Source organism: Panthera pardus, unplaced genomic scaffold, assembly GCF_024362965.1.
Source record: "Panthera pardus isolate Hobbes unplaced genomic scaffold, ASM2436296v1 HiC_scaffold_27, whole genome shotgun sequence".
In the NCBI taxonomy this organism is placed as follows: Eukaryota; Metazoa; Chordata; class Mammalia; order Carnivora; family Felidae; genus Panthera; species Panthera pardus.
In genome coordinates, this window is record NW_026526843.1 from 122,446,708 (window position 1) to 122,463,098 (window position 16,391).

The window sequence follows — 16,391 nt, forward strand, 5'->3', positions numbered from 1 at the left end:
GGAAGGCTAGATGATTGGTTCACCACACCATATGCTATAAGCTGTATAGTAATTCAAGAGGCAGCTCATCCTGAACCCACTTGAATTAGCAAGAGTCCTTGTTGCTCTTAGAGGCAGGAATGAGCTGTAGATTTCTTGGAGATTGCCGGCCTTCCCCCTGTGTGCTGAGTGAAGGATCCTACAGCCATCCAGCTTCCTCCCTTAGGCATTCCTGTCTTCAGGGCTCTGTAAATCAGGGCCAGCTTGGGTGCAAGGCGCAAACGGGGCATGTTCAAGTGTCAGCGACCTCTGCTCAGTGGTCCTTTCCTGCCAGGCCCTGGGGATACACACATCACGTCTTTCATGCTGCAAAACAGCCGCATGAGATGGGAGAAAAGAGATGTCTTCTTGTGGGGGCATTTGAGGCCCCACATTTGGAGTGAATTACCAAAGCCCTATGACTAATAGCAACACACTAGATCCAAAACCACAGCTAAGTGCCCGTGAAGCCTCCTCTCTCTTTCGGAGTGGGCCATTTAGATGCCTCTGCTCTGCTCTGCCAGGGACTCTGCCAACTTGCTGATTAGATTTGAGTACAGGGGAGGTGGAAGGAGACCGGGGAATCTTACAGATGTCTCAGCAGACCGTCTACAAAGGGAAGAGTCCAGGTGTCACCCCTCAAAGGAGATGCAGCCTGGTAGTTCTTCCAGGAGCTCTGAGGTCCGCACAGTCATTACCATGGTGATGGAGAAGTGTTTGCATATTCTGAAAAGAAAACAGAGGCTGCATAATAACAGGTGAATTTAGTGAGTTAATTTTATTCACAAAGTAGTGTTTCATTCATTTAAGTCAAGGCTACATTTAAAAAGGTTAATGCCACTGGGTAGAATGAGACCCACATTTCGTATCGTCCTCGACAGAGCGAGGGGAACCTGGGTCATTGTGTGGTGTCAGGGGCCAGATATGTTGGCCTCTTTTCTCCCTAAATTCATGGAAAACACCGCTTCATTGCTAGGGAAAACATTACAATTGAAAGAAACTTCTCTTTGTTTTTCTCTGCGAATATTCACATGTTCAGGCTGAAGAGGGCATTTCTAAGAAGCACGGTGACTCTACACACACCCACATAATTTGTATAGTTTATGGTATCCAGCGATTGGATTCAAAAATTCATATGAAATTGACCCTGAGAATTCTGTTCTCCAGGCTCCCATGTTCAGTGCATATTGAATGTATTCAACATGTACTCAATATGTATTGAACATATTTAGTGTAGGTGTGTGTGTGTGCTAAGAGGCTGTCATTGGAAGTGAAATAAATGCTAATAATTTTCAGTTGAGCTTAAGAAGGGATATCTCTTGTATTTTTAGCGTTGAGTCTACTAGAAAGCAAATGTAAACTTTGGCAAAGATCTAGAGTTCCATTATTTATTTATTTATTTATTTATTTATTTATTTATTTATTTATTTTTAAATTTACATCCAAGTTAGTTGGCAGATAGTACAATAATGATTTCAGGAGTAGAATCCAGTGATTCATCCCCTACATATAACACCCAGTGCTCATCATAACAAGTGCCCTCCTTAATGTGCCCCTTGCCCATTTAGCCCATCCCCCCACCCACAATCCCTCTAGCAACCTTCTGTTTGCTCTCTGTATTTAAGAGTCTCTTATGTTTTGTACCCCTCCCTGTTTTTACATTATTTTTGCTTCCCTTCCCTTATGTTCATCGGTTTTGTATCTTAAATTCCTCATATGAGTGAAGTCATATGATGTCTTTCTCTGACTAATTTCGCTTAGCGTAATACCCCGCAGTTCCATCCACGTAGTTGCAAATGGCAAGATTTCATTCTTTTTGATTGCCGAGTAATACTCCATTGTATATATATACCACATCTTCTTTATCCATTCATCCATCGATGGACATTTGGGCTCTTTCCACACTTTTGCTATTGTCAATAGCACTGCTATAAATATTGGGGTGCATGTGCCCCTTCGAAACAGCATACCTGTATCCCTTGGATAAATACCTGGTAGTGCAATTGCTGGGTCATAGGGTAGTTCTATTTTTAATTTTTTGAGGAACCTCCATACTGTTTTCCAGAATAGCTGCACCAGTTTGCATTCACACCAACAGTGCAAAAGGGTTTCTCTGCATCCTTGCCAACACCTATTGTTGCCTGACTTGTTAATGTTAGCCATTCTGACAGGTATGAGGTGGTATCTCCTTGTGGTTTTGATTTGTATTTCCCTGATGATGAGGGATGTTCAGCATCTTTTCATGTGTGTGTTAGTCATCTGGAAGTGTTCTTTGGAAAAGTGTCTATTCATGTGTTTTGCCCATTTCTTCACTGGATTATTTGTTTTTCGGGTGTTGAGTTTCATAAGTTCTTTACAGATTTAGGATACTAACCCTTCATCTGATACATCATTTACAAACATCTTCTCCCATTCCATCAGTTGCCTTTTAGTTTTGTTGATTGTTTTCCTTCGACATGCAGAAGCCTTTTGTCTTGGTGAGGTCCCTAGAGTTCTGTTTTTAATCTCTGATTTCCCAGAGTGGCAAGATCTCATTTTTGTGACTTCAACAAATCCTGATTTGCAAAGGGAAGCGACCATGACATCAGAATGTTGGAAAAGCATGAGTAAGCAGAGGAGGTAACTTTGCCACACAGAGAGTATGTGCTTACTGGAGGGTCACGGGGAAGTGCTCCCTCTACCATTTTCCATGGTGTGTAGTTTTACAGGAAATAGAGACTTCTTTCTGCAAACATTGTTGTCATCATAATGCTGTAAAACCTGGAACTAGCTGATAAATGTATCATCGGAAGACCTGACCTTTTATCCTGTTCCACTGCCATTGATATTTGGCACAGTCAAAATCTTGAAACGCATTTACAGGGTCCCTTTGACCTAGCCTTTGACATTTCCAGCCAGACTGTGGTATAAGTGGCCATGATGAATAGCTGCGATTTGGCACAAAGCATCTTCTGAAGAAAGAGATTGTGGGATGGCTCTATTAGTTTAAATAAGAGTTTAAGCCAGAAAGGAATGGGGGTGATATCGATTTTAATTCACGGGGAGAAAAGTACATCAGATTAACGATTAAGGGCAACACAAAGGGACACATATGTGTTCAACAGGAGAAAGGTTAAGTAATTAAAGAATGGTCTTGCTCAGTAAGGATAGATGCCCCTTGATTGGTTTCTACCTTGCATGAGCCAACAGGACGTGGGTTTAGGAATGCAAGGGGTTTGGGCTCTTAGTATGAGTGTCCATCCCAGGCTGAGCAAGCCACAAGCCAAATACACTTACAGGCAGCTCCTTGCTTTTTGCTCTAGTGTGTCTAGATCCACAGCATTCCTAACTGAAGGGGGCGTGTGGATAAAGCACTCTCAGACCTTCCTCCTTTCATCAAACACACACATCTCTTTTATGCCCTGGGATTATGACCTAAACTGGAATCAGCAAGCGCGGCCTTTGGGACGTCAGGCATTGAAGCACGGATTCCCGGGGGTCCAGGCTGGTGAGGAAATTAGCAATGGGTGGTCCGGGTCTGGAGGCCCAAGGGAACTGGCTTTGGTTCAGCTCCTTCCCAGTGGTGGCCTGCTGTCCCTCAGAAATGCAGGCTGGTGCTGCTGACTTGTCCCTTGTTCCAGAGAGGAGATACTGGGTGGTTCAGTTGACTGGCTATCCAACTCTCGATTTTGGCTCAGCTCATGATCTCACGGTTCCAAGAGTTCAAGCCCCACATCGGGCTCCGTGCTGACAGCATGGAGCGTGCTTCAGATCCTCTGTCCCCTTCTCTCATTGCACCTCCCTGCTTGCTCTCCGTCTGTCAAAAACAAATAAACATTTATCTTAAAAAAGAGAAAGGATAAATGCCTATTTGTGAGAGGGAACTATTTGAGGAGGAGTTTTTTTTTATGGGAAACTTCTCAGTGTTTTAACGTTAGCTTGTTTTTTTTAGCACTCAGAACCACTGTTGAATGAATGAATTGCTGTACTCTCTGTGCCTTAGAATAGACCCCATTTTACTCACTTCCCGGGGTCCTCTTTTTGTGTCCTTCATGGGCTTCTCTCCCCGTCCCTAGGCTGGGGGCGAACCTGCACAATAGATGATCTGTCTTCTATTGTCCTTCAGGATCATAACAGTTATTCCTAGCAGGCACATTTACTGTGATGGGGTGAATATACTCTCCTCTTCTCTTTCTCTCCCCTTGGAGGGCCCATCCAAGGAGGCTCTCTCTGCCACCGTTTTAGGTACTCTCCTAGTAACTGAAAAGAAATGCGATCGATTTTCCAAAGGCACTTTGGAGAAACCATCTCCTTCCTCGGGGTCTCATTTCCTATTACAACAATTACAGATGTTTTTATTTCCTGTTACCTAAAATGCAGGGAAACAATTTTTTTATTTTGTTTCTGCATAACCTCAGTGTCTTGCAGTTACCTCACCCCTAAAAATAAAATCTTTCTTTGGGTTAGGAGAATGAATGCATGGACGCCAGGGAATTTACAACCAGAAGCAGCAAAGAATCTTTCCTGTACCTGTTGTAGGGTAGGGCGTGTGGGTGACCTCAGGTACATGCATTCCGGTCACAGTGGGCTTGGAGAGTCACAGCTGGTGATGAGTGGGTTCAGAGTCTGGTAGCCTCCGTTGGTGACCCATCTAATGTAACGTGAGAGCCACAGACAAGTCTGCGTGTGCAGAATTCTTGCACAGAGAGCCCAGCGTGAAGGTCAGCAGATGAGGCCAGTGTGGGCAGGCTGGAAGGATGTGGGTGAAGACTGAAACCAGGCAGCTTTTTTTTTAGGTCTGTTACATAGATTGGCTTTCAGACCTGGGTGTCCATTTTGTCTCCCTGCGTTTTCGAGGGAAGAAGGTGTCTTTCCTAGTTTTCTCATCTTTGTTTTTGTTTTCCAGAGCCATCTCTATTGTTCTGTGGCTCCAAAAGTGACACGTGCTACTCTAAAAAAATTGAAGCAGTGTAAAAATGGGTAATGTCGAATGTTGACATTGTTGCTGGTCTTTGCTCCTTCACACTAAGTTCTCGCTTTCCCCAGCCCAAGATGCAGCAAAGTCTGTGTGTTAGTGGTATCTCTCTGGGTTTCTTTCCATACATGTCAGTTTTTATTTTTAAAATTATTATGATTTAGGGCTACCTGGCTGGCTCAGTTGGTAGAGCATGTGACTCTTGACCTCAGAGTTGGGAGTTCAAGCCCCACAATGCGTGTAGAGATTATTTAAAAATAAAATCTTTAATTTTTTTAATGTTTAATTTTTGAGAGAGAGAGAGAGAGAGAATGAGCAGGGGAGGGGCAGAGAGAGAGGGAGATACAGAACCTGATGCGGGGCTCAAACCCATGAACCGTGAGATCATGACCTGAGCCAAACTCGGATGCTTCACCAACTGAGCCACCCAGCCACCCCTAAAAATAAAATCTTTTAAAACACTATTCCGATTTGTTGAATGAATAATTTGGGCACTCCGTGTAATCACACTTGTGCTTTTAGCTCATCTGGGTAGCAGATACCCAGGACAGGTGCCTGCCATCATCTAGTGTCCTGTCTGTGAGTATACACTGGGAGAGTGCTGACATACACGTGTTTGTGGAAAGCATTTGCATGCAGCGTCACGTTGCATGAACCTTTGGAACCTGCCTCTCTCCAGGAGCAAGTTATTGACCCTGCCAAGTTGAGATTGGTTTCTGGCGACAGAATCTGAGAAAGCCTACCTTTATAGTTTCAGTCCCGAGTACCATGTCAGCCAAATGTTCATCCGGTCGATGTGGGGGTGTGTGTGGAGGCAACAGAGGAATCGCTGGGTGTGTACATCTGTGTCTCGTACACAGCGGCGGCACTGACCTCTGGCTGGGTGACTGGTGATGCCGTTCGCTGCCTCGTGCCTGCTGTAATCACAGCATCTGAGGGCTCTCAGAAGGAACCAACACACATTCCTGTGTGCTTCCCAGTTACGCCCGACACTGGCTCACGCTGGGACTTTGGTTGAATAAGAACGGTCAAGCCCTCGGATGAGGAATATGCTGTTCCAGACCTTCATGGCAGACAGAAAAAAAACAAAAACAAACAAAAAGAAAACAACAACAGCTTGAGAAAAAAAAAAACCAAATGCCTCCTCCGTCTCCGTGCCTATGTTTTCACCCTGTATTTATAGGACGTCAGTCTTTGCATTCTCAGATTGAAATGATTGCAGGCTACTGGGAAGGCACAGAGCTGCCTGCCGTATTTTTACAAACACAGCAAAAGCATGTAGCGGCGGAAAGTTCTCTATCTTTTCACACGGCGCGCAAGACCGTGGCAATACATTTTCAGAAGCGTTGTGTACTGAAGTGCGGAAGCTAATTAAACAGGACCTAAGCTGTTATTGACAAGTCTCCCTCCCAGCAACTTGATGGAGTGTCACGGAGGCTTCCAGGTCGTAGACCCAGGCGTCCTCGATGACTCTGACCTCCTCTCTGTCAGAGGCTGTTGCTCAGCGAGAATTGCTACCCCAGAGAGGAGGCTGTGAGTCACACTGCAGGGTGTGTGCACGGAAGCCATGGATTTGCGTGTGCCTAGCTCACGTCCCATGCACCGTCCAGTGTCCCTGTAGTCCCGCACGGTAAATCTTTGTGCCATAGGCTGTCACAAGCCCCAGTCCATTTGACATTTCCCAGCGTTGCTGGTGCATCTAATACCTGATCCCCGTGCTTTGGCACCCAGCACCGTGGCTGGTGTCCATGATGTCCTGTCCGCTCAGTGAAAGACCACCTTGCAGAGACATGATAGAAGACAGACTCGTGTAACTCTGTGCACTCTTATCATACACGCACAGATGGCCTTCTCTCCTTCCATGGAGGGTCCTCCTGTGTCCCAGGAACAGAAGTCACCGTCCATGGCTCAGGGTTCGTGGGTTCGAGCCCCACGTCGGGCTCTGTGCTGACAGCTCAGAGCCTGGAGCCTGCTTTGGATTCTGTGTCTCCCTCTCTCTCTGCTCCTCCCCTGTTCATTCTCTCTCTCCCTCCCTCCCTCTGTGTGTCTCTCTTTCTCAAAAATAAACACACACACACACACACACACAAAAAGAAAAGAATTGCTTTCACAGTAACTTGAGACTCTTGCTCAGTTTGGCCCAGTTCCTAGAATGTTCCATATAATTTCCAAAACTTTAGTGTTGACGATGGAGTGTTCATTCCAGGAGACCTGTTCTATAGTGGAAGGTGAGCAATATGGCGGAATCCAGAGTTGAATTGGCATTAGACAGGTAGACAGGTGTCTTTGTAAGAACTTGGGAAATCAAGAGATGGTCTTTACTAGGCACTGGCTTGTCTGTGTGTCCATGTTCCAAAGAGAATGTGCTTTTTAAGGCCCTTGAATTGGTATTAATCAACTGTATAAAGAGGGAAGAATAGAATTCAAGAGCAAAGCAGGCCATGCCCCACGACATTCCTTCCAGAGTTGTGTCCTCAGGGTATGCCTCAAGGACACAGCACTTCCTTCCGCTGATCTACACAGGGTAAGCATCAGTCTCTTCACAGGCACGCCGTGGAGACTTCTGCTTCTTTGAGTAAAACGTACAATATTAGGGGCGCCGGGGTGGCTCAGTCAGTTAGGCGTCTGACCTCAGCTCAGGTCATGATGTCATGGTGGGTGGGATCAAGCCCTGCATTGGGCTCCGAGCTGGTGATGCAGAGCCTGCTTGGGGTTCTCTCTCTCTCCCTCTCACTCTGCCCCTTCTCTGCTCTCTATCTCGAAAATTAATAAATACACTTTAAAAAAATGTTTAAAAGTGTAAAATATTAGACATCATCCTATGGTGCTTTCCGACTTTTCACATGGCGTCATGGATCACTGATTTGATCCTTACGACCATGTGGCAAATGTTCTTACGTTGCTCTGAACCTTCTCCTCTCGCAGGAATGCCAAGAAGCCATTCCTGCTGGTCCTGTCGTACCTTCACGTGCACACAGCCCTGTTCTCTTCCAAGGAGTTTGCCGGAAAAAGCAAACACGGAGCTTACGGGGATGCCGTGGAGGAAATGGACTGGAGCGTTGGTAGGTGTCTGTCTGCCTTCTTTGCTGTGAGTTTCCACCCTGATGCCTTTATACAGCAAATGTTTTTTTTTTCTTTCTTTATTTTTTTAATCAAATGAAGGTAATGAAACACTGATTCTGAGATGTAACAAGTGTCTTTGGCCCCAAGTGCATGAATGTGGCTCATCGCCAGGGAAGAACTGGGTGTGTGGGCTGGCGAGTAGAGGTTAATGGAGAAAAAGAACCAAAGTTTTAACCTTTCTCTTGACTATTCTTGTGAACAATCAAATGTGAGCAACACCTCGTCTGCAGTGCTGTTAGATGAGTGCTGGATTTGGGGATGGAGTGGACCGCGGCCGCCTACAGCCTTGGCTGGCGGCTTGGGGTGGCAGCTACAGGGTCTCCTGGGGATCCTGTCCTCTTGGCTGCATAGTCCGCTGGTTTCCTTTTTAGGGCCCATATTCCTCTCGCCGCCTCTCTGAGGATGCAAACATTGCCTTGTTGTTTCTGTCCCTTCTCCTTCTTCTTAAGTTACTCGATTCCTGAGAAACCTACCATTTTTTCTAGAGGTGCTGGCAAGACTTACTTGAAACAATATATTGTCCACGTCTACAGGAGATGGTCATGAGCCTGCTTTCTTTCATTTTCTCTGGTACAGCTGAGCAATCTCGGGTCTGTTCTCTAGTGTCTAGGGGAAGCAAAGGAATGGAAAACCAGTGGGCCCTGAATGCGTCACTCAGATCCTGTCTTTTCTGATGACATTGTCTTTTGTGTTGACATTGCGCAATCCTTACAGACAAAATCGGACAAAATTGTCCAAATGTCACCAGTCAGCAGGTCGCTTAGGATTTTCATGTGTTTGTTTTCTTTTCCTTTTTTCGCCCTCTCTCATTCCTCCTCCTTTTCTTTTTTTGCACTGAATTGGTAGTTTTTAACTTTTTCAACTAGATCTTTTGGAAATACTGTAACATGGCCACAGAGCAGTTTTTTTGTTTTTTTTGGTTGATTTGTTTTAAGCAGCAAATTGAAGGTGATGATGGTTGCCTACTGTGGTGATTACAAGAACAGTTTTGTTTTGTTAAATCTTGGTGCACTGTCTTAAGAAACCAGAGGACTGGACCCTTATTCTAGCTTCCAGCTCTGTGTTTATACTGTCTCTGTGAACTTGGGACACATCTTGAATCTCTAGGTTTCATGGCTATCATCTTACCATGAAGAATTCAGACAAGGCAGGTCCTCACTGTGTGTCTTCTCTGCAGCTCTGTGACTCTGCAAACTAACAGAAAGGAGGACATATGATAATTACCGGGATACCCGAAACCAAAACATTCCCCGTCACAAGACGTGTGAGACAAATCCATTGCAGTGGGCCTTTTCCATATGCCAGGACAAGCCTGCCTCTTTTCTCGTTTGCTTCTTTAAATGTTGCATGTAAATCCGTTTATATTTTCCACTTCTTGGTAGTGCGAATTGGTAGAATGTTTTATCTCGTTGATGAGCATTAGGTTTCAAATAACAGGTTGCTTGTAGGACTCTAAGACATTTGCTGGCTAAGCCAGCAGGCTTGTGCTGGTATCGTGAAACGTACTTTTATTTAATTATAATCCCACATATGTGTACCCTGACCCGTCACAAAGTCTGACGTTGAGTGTTGCATGTAGAATGGTTCCGTCTAGAACCCGGTTCCGTCTTGAATGAAACGGAGAGTATTTTTCAGTCTTTGAGATCTGCATTCGGACCTGACGTCACATTTGCAGACGATCTTGTTTCTTTTGCCGAAACATGAAATCCTCCCCGTGAGCCATGACATTAGTTTCTCGGGATGCGTTTGCTGTCTTACAAATCCGGTACCTCTGAGTGTTTCGATGAGCGTTCCCACTTTCCAAGAAGAGCCTTTCCCTACGACAACAAGGGACTGCAACATTCTCAATAATTGTGTAATAAAATGGGGACGTCTCCTTAAAAATGATGCGTCCTGCACAAAAGGCACCTGAGATAGGAGTGGGTAAGTGAAGAGGGCACATCTTTGTCATTCCGAGCATTTCTTTCAAAATTGGTGGAGGCCGCATAATTCCATGGAGGATAGCTTTCTCCACCGCGACCCGTCTGTCCCCGTAAAGGCATATTCAGGGCAAAAGCACCTTTGTTATTTAATTGTGCTCCGAGGCCACTTCCACGCCACATCCGTGTGTCCATTGCTTTATTCTTAGCTGGGTGATTGCACTGTCGTGCACTGCTTAATCACCGAGGGCAGTGAGCACACAGACCTGGTGTGAGGGCCACAGAAGGGGCCCTGCAGAGCCACCATGTGGGTGCTGGCATCCTGGAACCGTATTACCTCTAAGTAACCCGCAGGGCGGTCAGCGTTCCTCAATAATGCCAGTCACTGGCAGCTCAGCAGGTGCCCCCCAACTAGCCCTGGCTGGTGTGCGCATTCCCTCCTGGGTGCTGTGGCCCGTCTGGGCGGCAGGGAGCATGGTTTTCATCTGCGTTCTGCAGGTGAGGCCGGTGAGGGGTGCCAATGGCTAATACACCTGCCTCGGGTGTATTTTTTTTTTTTAGAGAGAGATAGATCACAAGTGGGGGAGGGGCAGAGAGAGAGGCAGACACAGAATCCGAAGCAGGTTCCAGGCTCTGAGCTGTCAACACAGAGCCTGATGCGGGGCTCGAACCCACAAACCGTGAGATCATGACCTGAGCTGAAGTCGGACGCTTCACCGACTGAGCCACCCAAGCACCCCATGCCTCAGGTGTATTAATTACAGAATTAATAATATGGGATGAGCAGGAACCCGAACGCAGGTGTTCAGCTGGAGCGTGAAGTCTGCAGCCCGGCGTCTCCTGCTTTCCCTGTAATGAGAAAGGCTGCTTCGTAGCACGGAGCAGTCCACACTAAATCACAGGGAAATAGCTCATGCCTTCATCGTGCATGTTTATTGAATGCTGGACTGGGTGCCTGTTCTTTTTTCTTTTTGAGCGAGGGAGTGTGATAATGATAAGTCCCTTGACATAAGGGAATTTAGGAGCCACTGAGGGACTTAAGATTCTTCCAGGAGATGTCATAATAACACAGAGCACAAAGTTATGAATGACTGTCCCAGCGAAGGAAGATGCAGATAAACCCCTTGATAGTTTGGGGATAGGAAGGGTGGGAAGACGGGGCCAATGGACACAGCCCGCCATATCCCTTCAGCAGGAAACACTGACAGCCAAATCCCGTGGACAGTCAGGGCATGATTGCAAAGTGAGATTTTTAATTCCAAGTAATTCTTTTTTTATTTCAACTTTTTAATGTATATTTTTGAGAGAGAGAGCAAGACAGAGAAAGAGAGGAGACACAGAATTTGAAGCAGGCTCCAAGCTCTCATCTGTCAGTCAGCACAGAGCCCGATGTAGGCTCAAACCTACGAACCATGAGATCATGACCTGAGCTGAAGTCAAATGCTTAACTGACTGAGCCACCTAGGTACCCCCCAAGTAATGTTTTTAGGTGTTTATTTGTTTATTTTAAGAGAGTGAGCACATCGGGAAGAGGCGGAGAGAGAGAAACAGAGAGCGAATCCCAAGCAGATTCCATGCCACCAGTGCAGAGCCCAATGTGGGGCTCGAACTCATGAACCATGAGATCATTATCTGATCCAACGTGAGATACTCAGCCGGGCCACCCAGGTGCCCCATCAGTCCCAAGTAATTCTGAAACAGCAGAGCCTTGAGGAGGAACAAATGGACAAAATCACGGTGTTTTCAAACATGCACTGAGTATTTTGGGGGCATGCCATTGTAGCTGTTTTCCTTCCCCTGGACATGAAGTGGTATTTACTGGAGATCTATGAATGGGAAGGGGGCAGAGAAAGCAGGTGGAAGCATGGAGGTGGTTCCCACCAGTGGTTTCTTATCTGTGACTTGTACCATCCCAGGCAACACCTTCAGTCTGTCAGGTGGAATTTGCATGCAGTCAGCATTTATTTAGAGCCCTGTGCTATTAATAGAGCCCCAGGAAGGAATCATAAATCAGCACTTGCCCAGGTGTCAACTAGCAAATTCTCTATCCTACAAAGAGAAATGCAAGTCAAGAACAATGAGGTGAACACTAACATAAATGTCTGGCGTCAGATCAAACCTTTCAATTAAAAAGAAAAACAAACAAAAAAATGCTACTTTCAAGGGTTGGGATCCAGTGGCTTATGTGGGATTTTTTTCTTTCAAACAAAAACTGTGAGGCTTTTTCTTTAGTAGAAGAAGCACCCCCTGTCGTGGTGGCATTGAGAAGTGTTCTGGATCGCTCAGCATCTGTGGTGTGGCACCCCTAGTGGCTGTGTGTGATACGGCGGTCCTCAGTTTCTCCGTCCCTTTCCATCTGTGGGACTGAGCAGCACCACCTTCTGTGGGTGCAGGGACAGAACACACAACCAAACTAATGGGAACATAATGCACAGGTTCATACAAGACCAGCTGAGGGTAGGGTACAGGGTGAATTCCTCTTTTCCATGCCTGACATATAGTTAAGCACATGCCTTGCAACACTGATGACCACACATGGAATCCATCTTGAGAAATGGCGAATGAATTGGAAGGTCTCAAGAGATCAAGAGAGTGACAAGAACCTCAAGTAACACAAGAAAAGACTCTGCAAATGAGGAGCCTTGGATGTTGCTCAAAGCCCCTCACACATACAACATGATTCTAACAAGGGTTTGGCTTATTGGGCATGAGTCTAATAGAGTATCCATTTCAAAATGGACTCTTTCTGGGACTGTTGTGTTAGAAATGCTGTGTGCAGTGAATAACTTCTCGGTTAGTATGTATGTTTGCCTGGGCGAAGGTGCTCTGGTTGGGTTCATGTGGAAGACATATGCTTCTAGAAGGCTGCAGACCAGGAGCATGGCAAGGGCTCAATAAGTCCTACCTCAAGGTGAAATCACTTGTGGGGCAGGGGGTCGGGGAGGAGGTGCCTGATACAGCAAGGCCCTGTCCAAGGTGCTGAAATTGCAAGTCCTACTTAGTTTTCTCTTCCATACGTGGATAATGGTCCCACCATGGGAGTGGATAAGATTGCTTTGCAGGTGTGTTGAAAACAGTTGAGTAACTTGTGACTCAAGGTTTTCCTGCATTGAAAGCCAAGGTAAAAGTTTAGAAATGAATTTCCACGTTTCTACTTCTCAAAAACTAGCATCACAGAGTCTAAGAAAGCAGTGGCAATATTCTCTTTGTCATTCTTTTGTTCTCTAAGGAATGCAATCTGGGCCATAATGCTGTGTATTTCCTTTGGGATTCAACACATCAGTTTTCTGTCTTGAATTTTTTAAACGCTCCTTTTCTTGATAAATGGAGCCTCCTCTAAAGCGTGAAAATAATGTGCTCCCTTCTGATGCATTCTGAAAACGGAAGGCCAGGTAGAACATTGAAAGGAAGGGCAAAATAGGAAGAATTCCCAAAAGAAAAACAAAGGACCCCTGAGACTGAGAACAGAGGGTAAGAGAAATGGGGGTATCAGAATTCAGGGGTAAAGAAAACTTCAAAGGGCAATCAACTTCTAACCAGGTGAAGATTCACAAGTGCATTTAGCCACTATAAACTTTAGTGTTGTAAGAGATTGCTGAGCGAGTGATATTTGAGGAGTCTGAAGTCAGTGGGGTTGGATATTCCTTCAGGAAGCACAAGGGATGTGGGCAGAGGGTTAGCTTATTGGACTGTGTCTGAGCTCTGCTCACAGGGAGACCAGGAATCAAGTGTTGGCTCAGAGTGTGGAACTGGGTGATTTTCAAGCCAATGTAGAAGCAGGAGGAAAGATCATTGAATTGACTGATGATTAAATTTTGCCCGGGAGTATCACAAAAGACATTTCAGCATTGGATATTGGTGCAATAGCAAGAGAATGACCCAAGTGTCAGACCGCAGCATGGGAATGAGGAGTGTGGGGGAGAGGGGCTGGTGGCTTGGAAGTCCATGGATTGTAGGTCCAAACAACATAGTAGGGAAGGTGTTGGAGGCCTTCGAGGAGGTAAAGTGTTTACATGGAAGAAGTAGAACCATTCTAACCATTCTGGGCATGCATAGAGGTGTGGCTTGCTTTTAGGTGAAGGGATAAAGGACTGGAAGTCAGTCTCCTTGTGTTGAGTACGTCAAGGCACTGGAAAGCCACGGCCTTTAGCTGGCTCTTTCCTTGTGACTGCACAAGCACCAAAGACACCAAGTTCAGCTGTCCGCTGATTGGGATGGTTGGTTAGCTTCACACACTTTCAGGATGGAGGTTTATGGCGAGGCGGGAACACTGGATGAATAATGGTGTATTTTACAGGGAGCAGTGCAGAGCCATTATGGACCACACATTCATTAGCTGCACTTCCAGTTTTCTCAAACAGTCAGTGGAGACTCGAAAGTTATTTAAGGGGTTGGTCACCAGCCCCAAGTTCCAGGTTTCCGCAGGTTTCATGGAGTAAGGGAGGTGGTCTATACACAGTAAAGCAACCTGGCTTCCATCTCTGTACGGCAGAGCCGCATCTGTCAGCTCCTTGCCACGAAGGCAGTATTAAGAGGAAAATGCTCATAGCACAAGACTCATTGTCACCTTGTAGCTACAGTGCACATCACAGTGAACTGTGCTGGGGACAGTTCCTACTCGGAGGCAGTGGGAAGCAGAATGTGGAAGCATTTAGGTATAAAATTCCTAAGCTTCTCTAACAGAGCAAGTGCACCCTTCAGCCTTGCGCAGCCAAGGTTGGATGTGGTGTGAATTCTTAAACGTATTTTTAATTTGCATTGTATTTAAAACTAAGCACTGTAGAGTTTCAATAAAAGTAAATAAATGAAGCTAGGTGGCACTGGCTCCAGGAGAGACAGAGTGATGGAGGAGAACACGAAGCCCAGAAAGAGACTCTCATGTAAATGTAGATGTGGCCTTTCAAGGCAGACAGCTAAAAATACATGATGCGTTAATTGCAATGCGATGATTAAACTTTGGGAGACATTATAATTACTGGTCCCTGGCACTGTGGTGTTTTGCACGCACTTAAACGAGATAACGATGCTGGAAGTGATGGTGATGACGGTGGTGGTGATGGTGGTGATGATGGTGTTGGTGATGTTGATGGTGATAATGGTGATGAAGAGTAACGAAAAAAATGAGGGTGATGGTGATGATGGTGTTAGTGAAGAAAAATGGTCATCAAGAAGAAGACGACGACGACGAAAATAACAAAGACGAAGCAAAGAGGGAAAAGGGGATGATGGTCCAGGTAAATAAGACAGTTTTTCAGGGAGCTGTAGTTTAGGAAAGAAAAGTAACTTACCTGAGGTTACAGAGATGGTGTATGACACCGAGAAGGTTAATCTGCTTGTGTGCTGTGCTGCTGTGTCCCGTGCATGAAAGTGAATACCCCTTGCGGTTGAATTTGGGAAAATGACCCGCGAAAGAATGCAAGAACATATATTGGGCTCTATTTCTCTGATGTAGTGTTGAGCAGGTTCTTTCTAAGCTTAAAAGCAAAGAAATAAATGCTAAAGGAAACGATTGCTAGATTTAGCTACGTAAAATCTAAAATTTCCTGATGTCAAAAAAGATAACAAACTAAAAATACCAGTGACAAACTAGTTGAAAAGCATATGCAACATCTACATAAAGAGAAAATGTCTGAGGTGTAAAAAGACTTTGTACAAAGAAATTGGTTAAAAGATAAATACCAGAGGAGGGACTTAGTTGTGCCAATGTGTTGTGTCCGCTCACTCTACCCTTGGTAGCATTAAGTGTTATGATTTCTAAAATAATACTATAATAATAATGACAATAACATCCCTCAAACTCTCTGCTAATATGATGAGTGAAAGAGGAAACCTGTTAAAATTACGTATACCGCATTATATTGAATCCTAAGGAGGGCAGACATTTCTCTTGGCGCTTTTTTTAATTAAACAAAATCTATCGTCATTTTTCTGGTGGGGTCAGTGCCTTTTCTTAAGCCCCTACTCCAGGGGCGACCTGACAAAGAGCTAAGGCTGCAAGGGGTTTTCCACGTTGCCTCTGCTTAACTGTACACTCCGTTTACTTACAAAGTGTATTTTAAATATTCAGCCAGCACTTTCTATTTCTGAATCCCAGGGCATCCATGACACAATTATTAAAACTCAACTCAAGCAACAAATTAGATTTTATTTTCACACTGGTGCTTCTCTTCATTGAAAATTCCCTCTTGGAGTTTTCAGAAGACTTTAAGTTGCCTCTGTGTGTGCATGTGTGTGTGTGTGTGTGTGTGTGTGTGTTTACATGAGGTCCTTTTGCACTACATTTGCTTTCAATTTCATCCTAAATAGCACGTGTTAAAAAATGCATGAGTTTGTAAAATCTGCTTAATTCAATAACTTCACTATGGATGCTAATTCCC

The 16,391-nt window shown here is 45.1% G+C and overlaps 1 protein-coding gene across 3 annotated transcripts in view; it reads left to right on the plus strand.

Annotated features, from left to right (window-relative positions):
• STS (steroid sulfatase) overlaps nt 1-16,391 on the plus strand; it is a 155,639-nt gene that overhangs the window by 82,707 nt on the left and 56,541 nt on the right. For all 3 annotated transcript variants that reach the window (XM_019417774.2, XM_019417775.2, XM_019417776.2), the window contains exon 7: nt 7,898-8,034. In XM_019417774.2, coding sequence (XP_019273319.2) covers nt 7,898-8,034 — 137 coding nt within the window. The remainder of the gene's footprint in view (nt 1-7,897; nt 8,035-16,391) is intronic.